This window comes from Chelonoidis abingdonii, chromosome 3 (genome assembly GCF_003597395.2).
Source record: "Chelonoidis abingdonii isolate Lonesome George chromosome 3, CheloAbing_2.0, whole genome shotgun sequence".
Lineage (NCBI taxonomy): Eukaryota > Metazoa > Chordata > Testudines > Testudinidae > Chelonoidis > Chelonoidis abingdonii.
Genome location: NC_133771.1, coordinates 16,496,347 through 16,515,672, shown reverse-complemented (window position 1 = coordinate 16,515,672; position 19,326 = coordinate 16,496,347). Strand labels below are relative to the sequence as shown.

Here is a 19,326-nt window from a genome sequence, read left to right as displayed (position 1 = left end):
ATTTATGGGAGACAGATAAGATTTGTCCAAGAATAGATCGAGTCATTAAAACACAAAGGCATTCTGCATATATGTCTTCTTACTATATGTTCCATTCTGTGCATCTGATGAATTGAGCTGTAGCCCACAAAAGCTTATGCTCAAATGTTAGTCTCTAAGGTGCCACAAGTACTCCTGTTCTTTTTGCGGATACAGACTAACACAGCTACTACTCTGATACCTCCATCCACCTTCTCTCTCTTATATCCTGAGACCAAAACAGCAACAATAACACTGCAAACGTATTTAATTAAAAGACACTATAGAATGATGCAGAATTGAAGAGAGATTCTGACACAACTTCAAGTTATTCTCCAGCCATCCAGTGCCTGGTTTTGGTGATTATATATTCTGTCTAAAGCAGCACTCCCCTTCAGGTAGCTTTCCTGTAAGCACTGTCTCATGGGGTTGACCTGTCTTTCCTTTGTTCGTTCACCTTTGAATAGTGAACTGGAAGTTTTTCCAGCTGCTCCAGACATCTTTGCAAGTCTTACCTTACTCTGGAGTGCTCAGCATTCTCCTTAAATGTAACTTGTATTTTGTTTCAATGCAGCAGTTACTCATTCCATTGCTGAAACATACTTAATTGGTCTTAATTGGAGGAAAAAAGTTTTGTAGTGATAATCAAGATGGCCCATTATAGACAGCTGACAAGAAGGTCTGAGGATACTTAACATGGGGAAATAGATTCAATATGTGTAATGACCCAGCCATGGAATTATCACTACAAAAGTTTTTTTTTCTCCTGATAACAGCTCATCTTAATTAATTAGTCTCTTACAGTTGGTATGGCTACTTCCACTTTTTCATGTTCTCTGTATGTGTATTTATCTTCTTACTATGTGTTCCATTCTATGCATCTGATGAAGTGGGCTGTAGCCCACAACAGCTTATGCTCAAATAAATTTGTTAGTTTCTAAGGTGCCACAAGTCCTCTTGTTTTTGTGGGTGAGGTAATCTTTTATTGGATCAGCTCCGATTCAGTCACAACAATGAAATACTAATTTAACTGCTTTGCTTGAAAAGCCCCATTTTGTAGGGTTCGGGACCTCCCAACTCTGAAATATCTTGCAATTATATGGCATTTTTCATTGCAAAACTCAGCTCAATTTTTAGTGGAAGATCCAGTTCTAAATCCCTTTGACTCCTTAGGGGAAAAACCTGTGTGCTTCTCCAGAGGATGCAAAAGGTCATGGATCTGAAGATGTTTAGAGGTAACACTTCAAGCTTAGTTTCTAAGTCTGAACCCAAGACTAGTGGGGTATTTTGCATGACCTTGGATTTCTCTTATTATGAAAGTGAAGCTAAACTAAAAGATGAATTGATTGGGATGTCGTGCTCTGGAATCTGCCACAGAATAAAGAGCCCATACTCTGTTGCCTCTCACCTCATTGTGAAGAAGATAGCAGCAAGGGAGAAAGGCAGAGGCATTGGGGGAAGGGATAGCTCAGTGGTTCAAGCATTGGCCTGCTAAACCCAGGGTTGAGAGCTCAATCGTTGAGGGGGCCATCTAGGGCAAAAATCTGGTAATTGGTTCTTCTCTGAGCAGGGGGTTGGACTAGATGACCTTCTGAGGTCTCTTCCAACCCTGATATTCTATGATTGGGCCTGGCTTGAGAGGAGTGGGAAGGAAGTGATGAAATCCTAAATAAACTATTAGCAAACACATAGCTAGTTTAGCTTTAGGTAAGAGTTAAAACCTGTGGCCAGCCTAATTGCGTCAGTGCTAAATAGTGTGCGTCAAAGTTCTTATTACAGACCTTGAAAGTGCTTAGCACCCTCCATCCGATTGCATTCAGTGGGTGCTGCAGGTGCCTGACATCCATGTAGAGTACTAAGTCTAATGTTATCCCAGTTTTCAAACTGGGTCAGTGATTGTAAGGTAGTGAAAGGACCTGATGAATTTTGTTCCTGATGGTCATACCTAGATGGACATGCTAGTATAGCAACTAATTCTTTAGAAAAAGGTGCATGGAAGGTTAGATACTAAATTCTACTTTCGATTATGTCTTTAGTGTGTAACCACTGTATGAAACTCTTTACTATCCAAAACCTGAGTGAACATTTGAATGACAGTTCTAATAATGTCACTGTTTACTGCATGTTCTTATTAAAACAATAAGCTATAACCCTCTATGCTTAGTGCTAATTTTGTATATTTTCTGGAAATATGAAGATGGTACGATTGGGCTTATGAGCATTAACAACTTTTTTTTAAAAATAACAAGTGAATTAAGTTGCACTAAATGGCTCAAATAATATTTATCTGAACTTGGCAGCATGCACCAGTAACTTGTTATGTAATAGTTTTAATCTTATTTTTTCAGAACAGTGGGCGTAATGGTCTTCTAGCTGACTGAAGCCAAATTAGTACTTTCTGTCTGTCTTTTTCCTTGTTTGTTCACACAATATAGTGCATGTGGGCGATCTAAGATTTCAAAATTTGCTTTTAATCACAATGTCTAAGCCTTTGGGTATCGCATAAGGCTGAAATTTCACAACTCACTCTTCAGTGGAACAATTGTTCCTAAAGGCTTCATACACCATTAAACCCTGCACAGGGTGCTGTAGTCTAATCTAAGAGGTTAATGACATCTCCAGAGGATATAAGCATGTATAGCTTATAGAACTACTAATATAGCACTAGCAAAGTGTGATTAAGCTTACTAACCTTGTGAACATCAGTATGAATGTACAAAATGTTCTATGTAGCAAAGTGTTCAACAATACAATAGCTAAATAGCATAGCTTTGTGTAAACTGGCACCAGCTGAGATCTGCCCCACACCTCATCGTGTGAGAAAATGGGGTTTGAAGTTGATATGCCTGGATAGGCACAAATAGCTCAGAACAGAGTACTGCTTTAACATGTGAACCTTTAGAGCTAATACTCCAGGACAATAAAATGTCAATTATGTTTCATTACGTGTGTGGATGACGCCCTTTTACAGGAACAGGCTGTTAGCAAAGCTTCCACCAAGTTTAATATTGGTTGCAGTTGGGGCACTTATTCCTCATTCTGTGGAACTCGGAGTACTTGTTTACAGCTGGTACAGCTAGAACAGTCTGCGCTCATCTTAAATTCTTATATGGCCCTCATAACCATAGTATCTGAGCACCTTATCTTAGTTAGTTTCCTCTCTCATCATCTCGTGTGGCTTAGGGAAATGCTATTATCCCCATTTTGCAGATGGGAACTGGGCCTCAGTTCCCAAGTGACTTGTCCAGGGTTATCCAGGAAGTCCTTATCAGAGCAGGAACTTGAACCCAGCTTTCCTGAGTCCTAGGTTAGTGCCATAACGGCTAGCTGATCCTTTCTGGTCTGTAGCGGTGGAACACCTCTGAGGCTAATGGTGTCGTTTTATAACAATGGCTCTTACATTTGTTTTTAGCAGCATTGAAAACTTTGTGCCTCAGAAGTTTTAAAAAGATTTTATCCTAATGGTGCGTGAGCTTTTCCTTTACTTATGACTAAGGCTGCGTTTATGTCACAGTGATCATGGAAGTCACGGAATCTGTGACTTTCAGAGACCTCTGTGACATTCTCTGCTTCAGTCCCAAGGGTTGAAGGACTCTTGAGCTGGCAGCCGGTGGGGCCCTGGCAGGGTTCCAGCGACAGGAAAGACCGGTGACCGGGCCCCTCTTCAGGATTCCAGGATAGGAGGGAGACACCTGAGGAGTCTCCCCCTCAAGGTTCCAGTGACAGGTGATGTCCCCCTCTGCCTGCGTGAGGCTACCTCGGGCAAGCGGCTTGGGGTGTCCTATTTTCTCTTCAGGAAATATGGTCATCCTGCAGCTCCCAGCCGCCGTGGCAGAGGAGGAACCCCAGAGCTCCCAGCCACCACAGTGGCAGGGGAAGCCATGGAGCTGCAGCAGCAAAGGTCACAGACTGGTCACGGCTTCTGTGAATTTTGTTTGTTGCCCGTGACCAGTCCGTGACTTTAACTAAAAATAACCGTGTCAAAATCTTAGCCCTATTTATGAGAACAGTAGATTAAAATAGGATTAAAACATGTCTGAGTGACTTTAGCCATATCCTGGAGCTTTGCGATCTTAGTGGCATGGCTAAAGTACAAGAATTCACAATACTTGGCACTGATTATTGCTTTCAGTGATCTCTAAGAGCCTTTCCTCTGCCTAAATCTCTAAAACAAACTGTTTTCCCTCTGAACCTGATATCTCGCTGGTTGGTTTTTGTTTTTAACCAAAACTATTAAGGAAACTTATCTCCAGCTATAGATGGGTTGGATGCCCCTGGAGCTTGCTGTGTGTAAGGTTATTCCCTGAGGATGTTACCTGGGCAGGACGGGAAAGATAAAGCCAACTAGGGTTTAAGGTTTTTGTTTTCATGTTGTAAATATGGTAGTGATCGTATATTTATTAATCCCAAATTAGGAGGTACCGGATCTTCTGCTTAACTGGAAAAGTTAGTTATTTTGGAGTTGTTAACTTGATTGTTCTGGCTTCTCAATTCCTGTAAGTGCCACGTACGGTCTGGCAACTGAAATTGCATAGCACCAGCATTTAAAAAAACAAATAGTGACTTGTATAATGGAACACAGTTCTAAAGTACAAGAGTGTTTGTCAGAACTCTTCTCTAGTGATTGCAAACATGACACTTCATGTCTCTGGGTTATTTTGAGCAACAAACTGTGCAACTTTTTCCAAGGTGCTGGTAAAGCAAATACTCCTAGCATCACTTATGTAGAGGCAAGAGAACTGGAAATAGTCCTTCTGTCTTGCTGATTGTTGGTCTTATAATAAATAGGTCTGACAATTAGTCGCACTTAATGCATGTGATTAATGCAAAGCAAATTATTTTTCAGTTCACCTCATACAAGTCCACTCAGTCCTCCTTCTCGTTCAGCCAATCGCTAAGACAAACAACTTTGTTTACATTTATGGGAGATAATGCTGTCCACTTCTTACTTATCTCACCTGAAAGTGAGAACAGGCATTCGCATGGCACTGTTGTAGCTGGCGTTGCCAGGTATCCTAAACATTCATATGCCCTTTTGTGCTTTGCCTTGTAAGCTTTAAAGTTTTACATTGTTTTGTTTTTGAGTGCAGTGATGTAAAAGACAATAGTGCAACTTACAAATGTAGAACTTTCACAATGGAGATCGCACTACAGTACTTGTATGAGGTGAATTGTAAAAAAGAAATAGCATTTTTCAGTGCATATATTTGTAATAAATAATACAAAGTGAGCACTGTACACTTTGTATTCTGTGTTGTAACTGAAACCAATATATTGGAAAATGTAGAAAACATCCATAATAAATTTAAATTAATATTCTATTGTTTAATAGTGTGATTAAAACTGTGATTAATCATGACTATTTTTAAAATCTTAATTAATTACAATTATATATAATCATTTGACAGCCCTAAGCTTAAGAAGCAGCTCACTGGCGCATAGCTTTTAGAACGTGGTGCTGTGACACATTCTAAATATTAGAGAGAAAGGGGTGGGTGAATATAATCTTTTATAGGCCCGACTTCTCTTGATGAGAGAGACAAGATTTCAAGCTAACACAAACTTGCTCAGATCTGTACAAGTTGGAAAACTTTTGTTTCTCACCAACAGAAATTGAGCCTATAAAAGATAATACCTCACCCATCTTGTCTCTCTATCCTCGGACTAACACGGCTACAACAACACTTCATACTTCTAAATATGGTGCCGACTCCGTGGGTGCTCTGGGGTTGAAGTACCCACTGGCAGCCCCCCTACTAGAACCTCCCCCCTAGTGCCCCCTGCCTGCCAGCAGCCCCACCCCCCATCAGCACCTCTGGCTCCTTTTGAGCGCCTGCTGTTGATCAGCTGTTTCGTGGTGTCAGGAGGTGCTGGGGGCGGAGGACTGGGAAGGAGTGAGAGTGCAGTGTGCTCAGAGGAGGGCATGAAACTTGATGGGGAAGGGGTGGGGATGAGAAGCAGGGTGGGGGTGGAGTCTTGGAGGAAGGGGTGGAGTTGGGGGCAGGGTCTGGGCAGAGCACACCCTGGCAGATTAGAAACTCAGCGATTATACCTTTAACCTTTCCTTTGTGACTCTATATATAAAGTCATTAAATGGTTGGTGACTGCTTGCACTTGCTTAAATGGGCTTATTTAAACACTGCTGTTGCAAAGGTGGCTGCTTCTAGCCAGCGTGGGTTTCTGTAGATCCTGCAAGCACAGCTGCTCTACCCTGCTCTGGTGTTGGTTTATGAAAATCATGCCAGCATCGCTAATGTTTCATCAGGAACATGGCAGCGTCTGTATGTATGCTACACTGTGTGCCGCTGCAGGGGTTGCGTGCAGCTACGATGGGTCATGTCCACGTGGGTTTTGTTAATGTAGGGCTGGCAAAGATGGTATAAAGACTTGTGGAAATCTTTCACCACTGAACAGATGCTCGCAGTGTCTCTTCAGCATCTGAGTGTGTTGGTGTGAGTGAGGGATTGCAGCACCAGGATTTTACCACTAAAATAGTGACCGTTCCAGGGAGGGGCCTGTTTCTAAAGTGTATGTAAATGTTACATAGACTTGTCAAAGAAAATTCTAGGTCCAGTATTGGGGGACAGCCTCCAGATCTTAATCCAATTTATGGTAAACTAAATTTGGCACCCATAGATTATAATACTTGATCTTTCCCTTAGTTGACTATGATGGGAGAGAATATGAATAAGTGTTTTGTATTTAAAATGGGAGTTGGCACTATCCGTGATTAATGGAAAGTGGGTCACATGCCGGTTTAGACTGGCTTAATACGCATGATGCCTGTTTCTTGGAATATTGAAAACTACTGTTAGGCTAGGGTATAATTTAAATGTGTGAATTTTCACCAGTTTATGTAGAATGGTCTCTTAAGCCAATTTCACTTCTATATTGGTTAAGAAATGTATGGGTTTGTGTGTTGCTAACATAATTTGATTACATAATTTGTGGCTTGAATCTTCAGTGCTAAGTGCAGAAATGCAGTAACTAGGGTTTTTGCAGCAAAGAATCTTGTGGCACGTTATAGACTGACAGACGTTTTGGAGCATGAACTTTCATGGGTGAATACAACTGACAAAGTGGGTATTGACGAATTGGGTATTCGCCTACGAAAGCTCATGCTCCAAAATGTCTGTTAGTCTATATGGTGCCGCAGGATTCTTTGCTGCTTTTACAGATCCAGACTAACACGGCTACCCCTCTGATACTTGACACCATGCTAAGGTTTTTGCTTAGTCTAAAAATTGTTACCAAGGCTGTTAAATCTGATCCCGCTGGGAAAGGTCCCAGATTTTCTCAGTATTTCTATATAAGCTATTGCTTTAGTTGCCACAAAGACGTTATGTGACTGCAAATGGGTGGGGAAGTGGTCTGTGTGATCAAGAAATGAAAGGGAAGCTGCTCATGAGGAAACCCAAGATGTGGCCTACCCTGTGAGAACTTGAGAACTGCTTGTATGAAAACCAGTTGTGTGCATCCCTTGTGTGGCTGCTTAAGGTGGATTTTTGCTGAGCTTACTTGCCTAACAAAAACTTTTCTTGCTCCAAAACAATGTCTTGTAACTTGTATCTGAAGGTTTGTACTTGCTGATTCCTTCTCCCCACATGGCTCTTAATTACTTCCCTTCTGAAGTTTCACAGTGAGAGGATATTGTGTTGGTAGCTTTGTAACAGTCTCTTGTGCTTAGTGGTTTGAGAGACATGATGGGTGGAAGGCAGGATGGGGGGGAGACTTTTTAATAGAAAACTTGGATCGCTTTGTGTAAAGTATTTCATGTAACAACAGAGTTGTGCTTTTTGCCTCCTAAACCTCAAGTCTTTCAAGTGTCTCCACAATGTAGCAGAAGTTTTCACACGGTTGTAACTAGCACAGTCTCTCACTGTTATGAGGCTTTAATATTTGGGAAAGCGACTGTTACTTTTGAAGAAAAGTTCAGGTGACACATCTTTTTCTCTAACACACCCAAGTCGGTAGTTGGGTCACAACTTCAGTGCTTTTGTGCAGGGCTGTAGAAAACTTCAATCACTCTTCTTTACTAGGGATCTCTTCACACCAGAGTAACCCATAGACAGTTTCAGTCGAGTAGCACTGCCGATGCAATGCATAACTGGATTTCATCACTACTGGATGAGCTAGATAAGATTGCAGTGCAGAGGGCCGGATAACAAGTACCCCTCTCACCCGAATCCACTCTGAAATGTGTAACGTCCCCGCCCCAAATCAAACCAGCAAGTGAAGGGCTAGTGGCCAGGTATCATAATGTAATGCACCAGTGAGGAAGCTTTTAAATATCAGCCACTGCTCAAACACAGCAGCTAATTTTAGAAGATGTCTCTGCATCAAAGAGTATTTTACACCCTTTACTTACATAACAAGTGTCAAAGGTGAGTTGTTCAAGCAAAACACTGGGAGGTAGCATGCCGCCCAGTATTATAAACATCCTTTATTGCTAATGCAAGGCCTAAAAAGGTGTTAAATGTAGCTCTTAGCTGGAAGAGACCCACCCTTCTGCTAGTACAAAACATAGTTTGATATTTAACTGATAAAAGGCTGGAAACTGCTGTTTCATCTTCACCTCTTCTGTCTGACAGGCATTGACATTCTGAAGCTCGTAGCAGCCCAGGTTGGAAGCCAGTGGGAAGATATCTACCAATTTCTGAGCAATGCAAGTGACCATGAGATGGTGGCTTTCTCCATTGGATACACGGCAGACCATGAAAGGGCCTATGCCGCCTTACAGCACTGGACCATCCGAGGCCCTGAAGCCAGTCTTGCTCAGCTCATCAGCGCGCTGCGGCAACACAGACGTAATGATGTCGTGGAGAAGATCAGAGGCCTGATGGAAGACACAACCCAGGTAAAGTGTATGTTGATTGCAGAGGCAGCTTGTTTTATTTTTTTCATTACAGTCTTCGTCGCAGAAATATGCACTAGTCTGTCCTTCCAATGCCAGGTCTACATGACAGACCTATGTCGGTGTAAGTACATCACTCAGGGATGTGAAAAATACACACCTCTGTGCAATGCAGTTATACTGACCTAACCCCCTGTGTAAACTGGAGGGCTTCTCCTGCCAACATAGCTACTGCTTCTCAGGGAGGTGGGTTAACTACACCAGTGGGAGAAGCTCTCTTATCAGCGAAGTAGCGTCTTCACTATAGCACTGTACATGAAAACAGATTATTTCAAAGCATCTTGTGAGCTCTAGAACTGGTATACAGTGGAACCCCCAGGGTTCTGGTCTGCTGCCATGAACATCTTGCCAATTACTTAAGCGTTCCAGGTTAACTGAAGGTTAATATCCACTAGGGCAGCTTCCATTAGTGCAGCCTTTCTGTGGGGGCCCTAAACTGCAAAGGGGCTTATGTTCAGGCTCCAGCTCGGCGCAGTTCAGCTTTGCTGGAGCAGAGTTCTTGTGCAGCTTTGCTCATGAGGAGCGGTACTTGTCTTTATGAACTCATACCTGAACACTTGCTAGGGCGGTGCTTGGGGGTGAGGGGAAGATCTCCTTAGACTTTCACTGTCAACATTTCTCTTTCCTGTGGTGCTGCCTGCTATTACTGTTTTTGTGTGTCATTCAGATTGCCTCATGGTTAAATAGCTCTTAAAACTATTCCAGGATTTTGCATATGGAGGTGCCAGCTCTCACATTAAAGGTAAACTGCAGACAGCATGCATACCTTTATGGTATGCGTTAAGAGCTACCCTTGCTGGAGCAGCCTCAAAATTGGGTGCTTCCTGATGTTTGAGTGCTTGATCTTGCAACCATGTTTCGTGTTACTGGGTCTTTTACACTTTGTAGTAATGACTTTGTGCTTAGGCTTTAAGTTAATTTTCAAGAGAGATACTTGGGTGTATACAGCTTCCTAGTTGTAACCCTACCAGAGTCATTTGTGCATGGAACACAGCTTCTTGTTCCATGTTTACATAATGTATAGCTTTATCTTAGAGTTCAGTGCAACAGCTTCTATTCTAATACAGCCCAAAGTATATAACTGCCTGTCTGATCTTCATGCTGTTCTCCAAGACTTTTTGCATCCAAGATTTAAAACCCTAAATGCAAAGCATAAGACGTAATTATATGTAAAATCAAGTCCTGACATACTTTAAATGTATATATTTTTTTCTCTGTGGTATGCACGCATGAAATTTCTGTTGCATGTGTAAGCATAGCAAAATGACTTTCCATGTCTCCTTGAGTATGTAGTAAACTGTTTTTTGTCTGGTTACATTTTGACATTGAATATCTATGATAAATCCTGAATTAGGAGATCAGATAAAATGACATTTTGGTTTGAATTTTTCATCAATATCCAGTTAAAAAATTAATTGCCCAAGAACAGAGAGTGTCAGTGTTGGAGGACTTGTTCAGGCATCACAGTCAGTAATTTAATTAAAACCATTGGGTACTGTGCATCATTTTTTCTCGTGTCCTAAATTCTTATCTTCACTGTTTGATATAATTCTCAGGGACTAGGTTTTTATAGCCTGGCAAGACAGTACGTTGAGAGGTAAATATCCTGAACAACTACTTGATGCTTGCTTGCACAAAAGATGTCCGTATCAGGTTTGATCATCACATTTCCTGTGAGAGGACTTATAAAAACAAGTAGGGGATAGATACATTAGTACACTATAGGCTTGACTGAGTTGTAATCTCCACTGCCTATAGTTGCAACCATGTGTGTAAAGTTTTTCTGTGTGAGACCCTCCTCTGTGTTGGGTTTAATGAGCAACAGTGGCCCCAGTTCAGCAACGCACATGTGCTGAATTCCAAAAACTAGACCTTGGTGAGGAAATGGATTTCTGCAAAACCCACTGCAATGCAGAGAGCACGTGCATGCACTGTATAGGGCTGTCTCACTTTGAGGTCAAGAAATAGAGACACTTATTGCTTAGGAGCACTGCAAAATCTTTCATCGGAGGGATGTTTTAAAAAGCCGCCTAAAAGTTTTGTCTCAGCTAGGATTTAAAGGCGTCTGGAATGTGTCAGCTAAAATGTTCTAACCCACCTTCTTAAATCCTGGGTGAGAGAAAACCCTCAAGGTTCCTTTCTAAAGGGGAAATAGGCTTGTGCCTCCTGCTGCTGCTTTATAATGTGGAAGGAAAACGAGAACACTTTTTTCACATGTTTACAGTAGAAATACAGATCTTGTCTATCAGGGAAGACTTCAGCCAGAAAACTAGAACATCACAAGAGACAACACAGAGTCAAGCGATTAAGGGGCAGAAATTTGTAGTTAGCAAAAAGCAACTTTAGATGGACCCTTGGTGAACTCTAGTGCCTGCTAATGCCCATAATGGAGAGGATGGCTTCTGTTAAGTGGTCCAAATGGGCTCTTTCCCTTTTAAAACATGAAAGCTCACAATATTCGTTATCTGGGAACTCCAGCAAGACTAGACTGGACGTTCCTTGTATTTCAAAGATTTAAAAGAATTCTTAAGACCACACGTGCACTGAACAACACTAACTCACCTGTATATATCTCCTAAAAAGGAGTAGAGTACAAATGCAATTTTAAACATTGCAAATCATCTTTTAAAAACTAATCCGTGAGCTTCCCAGCGAAGGAAACTTAGTAGGTCTGTATCATTGGGAGCCCTTCAGTAGTCTTAGGCCAGGTCTATACTTGAAACATTTGCTGGTACAGTAATATTAGTTAAGGATATGACTCTTCTGATATTTGTATACTGGTAAAAGCCCATAGACCCAGTTATGCCAACAGAAATATGCTTTTCCTGGTATAGCAAACCCTCCTAGTGTAGACTAGGCCATAATACCGTCTTTCAAAGAGCACTGCCAAAGTGACCTCTTTACTGTAAGAACATGACAGACTAAGAGCTTGTTCTCAGAAACTAACGTTATGGGGAATGGGCACTGTTTGAACACAAGTGAGAATTGCTGCTCCTGAGCTGTTTATAACCAGATTGTGTTGATCTCTGGAGTATGGTGCTAGTTCAGTGTCTTACTCTGGGCTTTTGTATAGCGAGATGATATCCAATTGGATAATATAGAAACTTTTTTTTTCTGACTCATTTCGGGCAGGTGGCTGGAGTCTTTAGAAATTTAGGGATTTACTAAAAATAGTGCAGGAATAAATCTTGCAGAATCCTGGGCAATACTTATTCACTGGTAGGAAATAGGAACTGGTGGGATTTGTGATCTGAATTTTAGGAGCATGGATGTCAGGGTAACGTGGATGCAGTGATGGGTGGAGTGGAGGCTTCCAATCACAGCTCTCACTGGTAACCTCCAGACTAGGGTAATTTGGCATCCCAAGAGTTGCTCACAATATTTGCCTTGATCTTTCTCTTATCCCTATTCAGTGTGATTCCAAACACTGACTTTATTTAGTGTTAAGATGAGTTCCTGTCTGCATCCTGTAGAACTTGCCATACCGGTATTGCCCTGGCCTCTTCTTTTGTCATTCAGTGTTGAACGCATTCTAAAACAATATACATTACCTCACCTTTTGGGGGCGAAGCCAGACTTTTTGGCACCTGCTCCTCTACTTGGTGTAAACGTTGCTTGTGCCAATCAGAAACAAACACACACAGGTTTTGGGCCCCGTCCCCTATGACACTTCTGTGATGTCATAGTAAGTACTCTAGGTCGCCCTGCCATGTGCAGGCAGGGAGAGGAGAAAGAAAAATGAATCCTGTGTATCCTGTGTACCGCCGTAACCGAGCCTGATCACCTCGAAGCCTCTCTCTCAGCTCACATGTTTCAAACAGAGTTTCTACGTTTGCTGATCGTTATGCGTTGGTTTGTATTTGTAAGTATTGGTTATTACTAAATGCTGCATCCTTGTTTATAAATATTGTTAGTAGATATTTTAGTCATTGTGTGTTAAGTTTTATTAACTCTATTAGCTAATCATACGCTGCTCCCTTACCCCTTGTAACTATCCCCAATAGAACTTTAACTTGATTAATTTTAGGTAGGGGAGTGTGTGTGTGTGTGTGTGTCTGCAGTTTGCATCGTGACCCATACTCTGCTTGCATCTCTTACCTATATAGTCTATTGCCACGTGCAGCCTGGTAAATAACAGGCCTGCGTTTCCTTTCTCCCCTGCGAATACGTGGCAATTAAAAACATGGCTCAAAACAGGATGCAGGGGAGTTGGGCCATGCCGTGGCACGCTGAAACCGGCAGATAATGAACTGAAAGTTCCAACATTTGCAGTTCACTTTTTACTAGTCAAAATTCGACCATCAAAAATAGAATGGATCTGTTCTCTTGTCGGAAAACTTAAAAGGCTATACTGTACCATTAACCTGGCAGATACGGGATGCTCCTTTGGTGCACCCGAGCTTTAGGTGTCAGCCGCTGATTGTTCCTGCAGCCTCAGTGCAAGGAACTGTGGAGAACTCGTGCTGACATCCCTCTCACTTGGAGAGAATGTAGCGCATGTGTAGAAATCCGCAGTTATGTTTCCAAATTGATTCCTCACTCGGTAATACCTGCTAATCGGCACGCAAATTATTAGCAAATGATAAATTAAATTTAATTAAAAACAAAAAATTGCGAGCCGATGAATTAAATCTGAGAATGTTTCAGGAGAAAATTCAAAGTAAATGGTCAGTGGAACCCTAACTGAGAAAGAAAAGGGTAAATTTGTATGGTAATGAATTAGTGACTAGTACAGCTTGTAAAGTGAACCTAAATGGGTAACTGTGATTTGCTGGAAGTAGCTCAGTGTAGTGAAAAAAGAAGCAGCTTATCTGTTGGGAGTGGCAATGTGCTGGTAGGGAAAGTCTCAATGAGCCTAGGCAGCCTGGTGAGCTTAGGCTGTGTCTAGTCAGCAGTTTGGGAAAACAAGGATAGTGGAAGATGATGTCCTCTCCCCTTCCTGTTTCCTGTGTGGAAAATTGTAACAGTGAAGGAATGTGCCTGTGTCTGTTAGGGGTATTGACTGCCTATGGAGGAAGCTACCTCGGTCTCAAGCAGTTGTCTGTGAACAGCCTGTGTGCTGGACAAGGAAATGAAATCACAAGTTTGTGTCTGGTGAAGGAGAATGTGTGTCCAGTTTTCTGTGTCTGTGGAGCAGACAGAAGGTGCTTCAGCCTGTGAGGTTAAGGGTAATTCAGTTGTCTCGGAGTTGGTTGTAAATACAGCTAAAGCCCAGGAAGGGAATGGTCCTAAGTTTGTGTCTGCTGGGAAGAATGGCACTGTAACTAGGTTGCATCCACTTTGTGTCTTAGCAAAAGTCCCAGAGACCAGACAATTCTGGTGCTTGTAGTTTGCCAGTTGCTAATGTGTGGCTGGAAAAGGGTGTAGCAGCTCTGTCTGAGCAGGGTAATACTGTAACCTCCAGACTAGGGTAATTTGGCATCCCAAGAGTTGCTCACAATATTTGCCTTGATCTTTCTCTCATCCCTATTCAGTGTGATTCCAAACACTGACTTTATTTAGCATATGCAAACCAGTCAGGCCAAACCTCTGCATTCTTATCAGTGATGTTCAAGGTGTGAAGACCTCCAGGAAGTTGAGTCATTTTGTTGTCTGAGCTCTCAACAATGTGTCATGGTTTGTGACTGCCCACATTCACATAGTGGACTATCTGCAGAACAAATCCCATGTCCAGTACAAAACCGGTTCAGAAGGCTCCATTGCCTTTCCGGTAAATCAAACCCAGCTTGACTTTGAGTGGGGGTCTGAGACAAGATAATTTGTCACTTTCTCTGCGGACCATGAAACTCTCACCACAAGTCCTCTACCCCAGTGGTTCTCAACCAAGGGTGTGAGTACCCCTGGGGGATACACAGAGGTCTTCCCAGGATACATCAACTCATTTAGATGTTTGCCAATTTTACCACTGGCTACCATATGTAAATAGATACACTATTTGAAAGGGCACAAAAATCCTGTCTGTTGTACTCGTTAGGATATAGCAGGCATGTGACAATGGCTAAATTGTTTCGTGTTCCTGAGAATGCAGAGCTCATGGAGAACACAGGAGCAGAAACACCCAGGGATGTTAACTCTAAGATGGAATCTGGTTTTACTTAAAAGTCAGTAACATTTTTTGCAGCTACCTTTTTTAAAAGATTGTGTGACTAGAATGCTCTTCAGTGGAGCACACAGGAGGCATATAAATGGGGAGTGGGGCAGGCTAGATAAAAGGGCCTTTTAAACCAGTGGCTCTCCACCAGGGGTACATGGGGTCTTCCTGCGGTTACATCAGCTTATCTAGATACTTGCCCAGTTTTATTACAGGCTACATTAAAAGCACAAGCGAAGTCGGTACAAACTAAAATACAATACAATAACTTGTTTATGCTTTATATGCTATACACTGAAATCTAAATACAGTGTTTATATTCCAATCAATTTATAATTATATGGTAACAATGAGAAACTCAGTGATTTTTCAGTAATAGTTTGTCTAACACTTTTTTTTTTTTTTTTGCATTTTTGTCTGATGTTGTGACCAAGTCGTTTTAAAGTTAGGAGGTGAAACTTGGAGTACACACGGCAAATCAGATTCCTGAAAGGGATGCAGCAGTCTGGAAAGGTTGAGAGCCACCGCTCTACCATAAATCTCTCATCTGGTAAACTTTTCCACAGAGAGCAATGTACGACCTTGTGGTGGATTAAACATGTTTTTAATTAATGGTAGATGTGGCACATCATGCAATTACACGTATAATACTGCGTGCTTAGTCTTCCAGAACAAGCTTTTGAAAGTAAACAAGAATCCTCACCTTTTTACAGATGATGAGGCTTTAAAAGCCTTAGTTTCTGTTGTCTGCTAATTTTGGACACTTGAGACTGGAGTATTTACAGTGCTGAGCTCCCTTCAGCTCCCAGTTTGGAGAAACTGTATCTGCTAAGCACCTTTAAAAATCAAGCTGTTTCTATTTCAGTTTCCAAATCTAAAATCACCCGATAACTTAAAGGATCCAGGCTGAGACATCCACAGCTGCCCCAGAGATTTGGGTGCCCGCTTCTTGTAAATGGGAATTGGGCATCAGATTCTCACATGTGGCTTCAAATATCTAAGCTCCAGGCCTTAACGTTCCGGCGAGTTGGGCTCAGAGCTCTGTTCTACGCACTGCACAAACACGCAGGAAGACATAGCCCCTGCCTTCATTAACGTGCAAACTGACTAGACCACACTTTGCCTTTGCAGGATGTCATGGGTGGGATCCTGCTTGTTCTACTCGCACCAGAGGTGCCAACTGCCTACCGTGCTGGGGAGTGCTTGACTCCTGGCTCTGCCCCAGGGCCCGCCCCATTCCTCCCCCGAGCATGCCCACCCTCACTCTTTCCAGCACCTCCCGCATGCTGCAGAACAGCTGATGGTGGAAGGTGCTGGGGGGGGGGGAAGGGTGCTAGAGAGTTCTCAGCACCCACCACTTTTTCCAGTGAGTGCTCTAGCCCCAAAGCACCCATGGAGTTGGAGCCTACCACTCCCACATGTAACCTCAATGGGATTACACATTCCCAGTGAGTGGGACTTGACCTAAAGCTAAGTGGATTGGGAATAGAAAGACATACACTTCTTTGCATGCACTTCATCTTAAAAAGTGAGTAGCTTCCCTGCCTAGTTATCTGCATATGCCTTTCTGCGGTAGGGAAAGGATATATTCCAGAAACTAGCCTGTTTGTTGCCTGGGAAGCAGTGCAGCTTGATAAGGACTGTGGAAATGCCTCCAGTCACCCTGTTGGTGGAAGATAGCAGGGCTGACAGCACTGTTTCTTTGCATAGCTATTGTACCTCGGAAAGAATGGAAATGGCATAGGGGCTGGAAAGGGGTTTAACTGCCATGGAACAGAATACTGTGAAAATCCCAAGGAATATACTTGACAAGCTTGTCATATATCAAAACATTATTCAAGCTAAAATCTCCAAGCAGCAGCTCTGAAAGATATTCCTTTTTAAAAAGTGCTGTGTTCTGGTTTTCCAAACATCATATGGCATCTGGAGGCTGGCAATCTACCCTCAAGCCTCTAACGATCACTTTCTAGCAGTGGCATTGGTTTGCTTTCCTGGAAAGTAGTGAAATTAGGTCACTAATCTCTTCAGCAAGCTGCATGAGGCTTGCCTACAGGAGTTCAATCAGTGCTGCTCTAATGGTTCATTAAAAAAAAAAAAAATTCAGCTGGTGCAGCTCCCTCTGTGGACACTTTTATTTCCGTTTTTATCTTAAACAGATTGCTAATCAGCTTCTTCCAACAGCCCCCTATTGTGACTCTAGGCACCCCTGTATTCACAGGCTACATACTAGTGCAATGATATTTTGCACAAAATATGCCTCGTGAGGTGTCATAAGAGAGCCTGTAACATTAGAATAATGTAAAGTGCTTGTGTTAGCCTTATATATGAAGTTCTTAATTTCTCAGTATGATGTTACTAGAACCTGTTTAAGACAGCCTGGCCTAGGTAGAGGTGATAAACAGGTCTTCCCTAGACAAAGGAATGTGGGTTTGCCTCAGTTTACACACTAGCAGTATACAAAGCCATCGAGCTAAACCAGTGGGTGTTGTTATGTTCCTGAATTCAAGAGACAGAAAATTAACAAGGCTCCTGCACCCCAGAGAGAGACTGAGTCCCAAGGAAGCCTTCCTGACATGTAAGACTCAGGGTATGTCTACACTACAGGATTATTCCGATTTTACATAAACCGGTTTTGTAAAACAGATTGTATAAAGTCGAGTGCACGCGGCCACACTAAGCACATTAATTCGGTGGTGTGCGTCCATGGTCCGAGGCTAGCATCGATTTCTGGAGCGTTGCGGCATGTGGGTAGCTATCCCGTAGTTCCCGCAGTCCTCCCGCGCCATTGGAATCTGGTTGAGACCACAATGCATGATGGTGCCAAAAACAGTGTCATGGGTGATTCTGGGTAAATGTCGTCACTCATTCCTCCTCGTGAAAGCACCAGCAGACAATCATTTTGCGCCCTTTTTCCCTGGAGTGAGCCCTGGCAGATGCCATAGCACGGCAACCATGGACCCGTTCAGCTTTTTTTTAACCGTCACCATATATCTGCTGGATGTTGCAAACAGAGGCGGTACTGCAGCGTACACAGCAGCATTCATTTGCCTTTGCAAGATAAGCAGAGATGGTTATCAGTTGTTCTGTACTGTCTGCCATGCCATTGTAATTGGCAAATGAGATGATGGTTATGTCGTTCTGTACCATGCTGCTGCTGTCATGGGTGTCCCCTGGCTGAGTCGGCGTGGGGGCGCAAAGACAAAAATGGAATGACCCCCGAGTCAATCCTCCTGTATGTATCTAAAAATAGTCAGTCTGCCCTAGAATATGGTGCAAGTGTACTAGAGAACACAGAGAGCACAGCCATTCCATGTCAGATCCTGCAGAAAATGAAGCTGCATGCCATTCATGGGGAGTGCCCCGCTGCAAACAAACCCCACCCGTTGCTTCCCTGCTCCCCAACCTCCTGGGCTACCGTGTTGCAGTGTCCCCCATTTGTGTGATGAAGTAATAAAAGAATGCAGGAATAAGAAACACTGAGTTTTTAGTGAGATAAAATGAGGGGAGACAGGCTCCAGCTGCTATGATAGTCCAGGAGTACAGAATCTTTTCTTTACACATGGGTGGGGGGGGCTGATGGGAGCTCAGCCCCCAGTTGCTAATGATGAGGATGGTTACCAGCCGTTCTGTACCATCTACTGGGAATGACCGGTGAGTCATTTCCTATTTTGAACACAGGCGCAACCGGCCGACCTCAACCTGAGGCCAGCCAGAGCACTCATGGGCTGAATGATGACGACGGATAGCAGTCATATTGTACCGTCTGCCACCGGGGAGGGGAAGGAGAGAGGAATACTGCGTTCACTGCCACAGCATCGCGTCTACCAGCAGCATGCAGTAGAGCATGGGGTGAAGCATAAAAAGATCAAGAAACGGTTTTGTTCCCTTTTCCTTTCCCGGGTGGGGGGTAATTAATACAGACATATACTGAACCACCCTGCACAATGTGTTTTGACCCAGAGGCATTGGGAGCTCAGCCAAGAATGCAAATACTTTCGGAGACTGCTGTGGACTGTGGATAGCGGGAGTCCTCAGTACCCCCTCCCCCCCTCCGCCATGAGCGTCCATATTGATTCTTTGGCTTTCCGTTACGCTTGTCATGCAACACGTGCTGTGGGACTCTGTATCATAGCATGGAGATTTTTTTAAAATGCTTTTGGCATTCGTCTTCTGTAACGGAGCTCTGATAGAAAATTTGTCTCCCCATACTGCGATCAGATCCAGTATCTCCCGTACGCCCATGCTGGAGCTCTTTGGATTGGGGACTGTAGGCCACCTGTGCTGATCAGAGGCTCCATGCTGG

General features: G+C 42.9%; 1 protein-coding gene across 1 annotated transcript in view; it reads left to right on the top strand.

Annotated features, from left to right (window-relative positions):
- TNFRSF21 (TNF receptor superfamily member 21) overlaps nucleotides 1–19,326 on the top strand; it is a 62,305-nt gene that overhangs the window by 28,881 nt on the left and 14,098 nt on the right. The window contains exon 4 of the mRNA XM_032777593.2: nucleotides 8,610–8,875. Within this exon, the coding sequence (XP_032633484.1) occupies nucleotides 8,610–8,875 (266 nt within the window). The remainder of the gene's footprint in view (nucleotides 1–8,609; nucleotides 8,876–19,326) is intronic.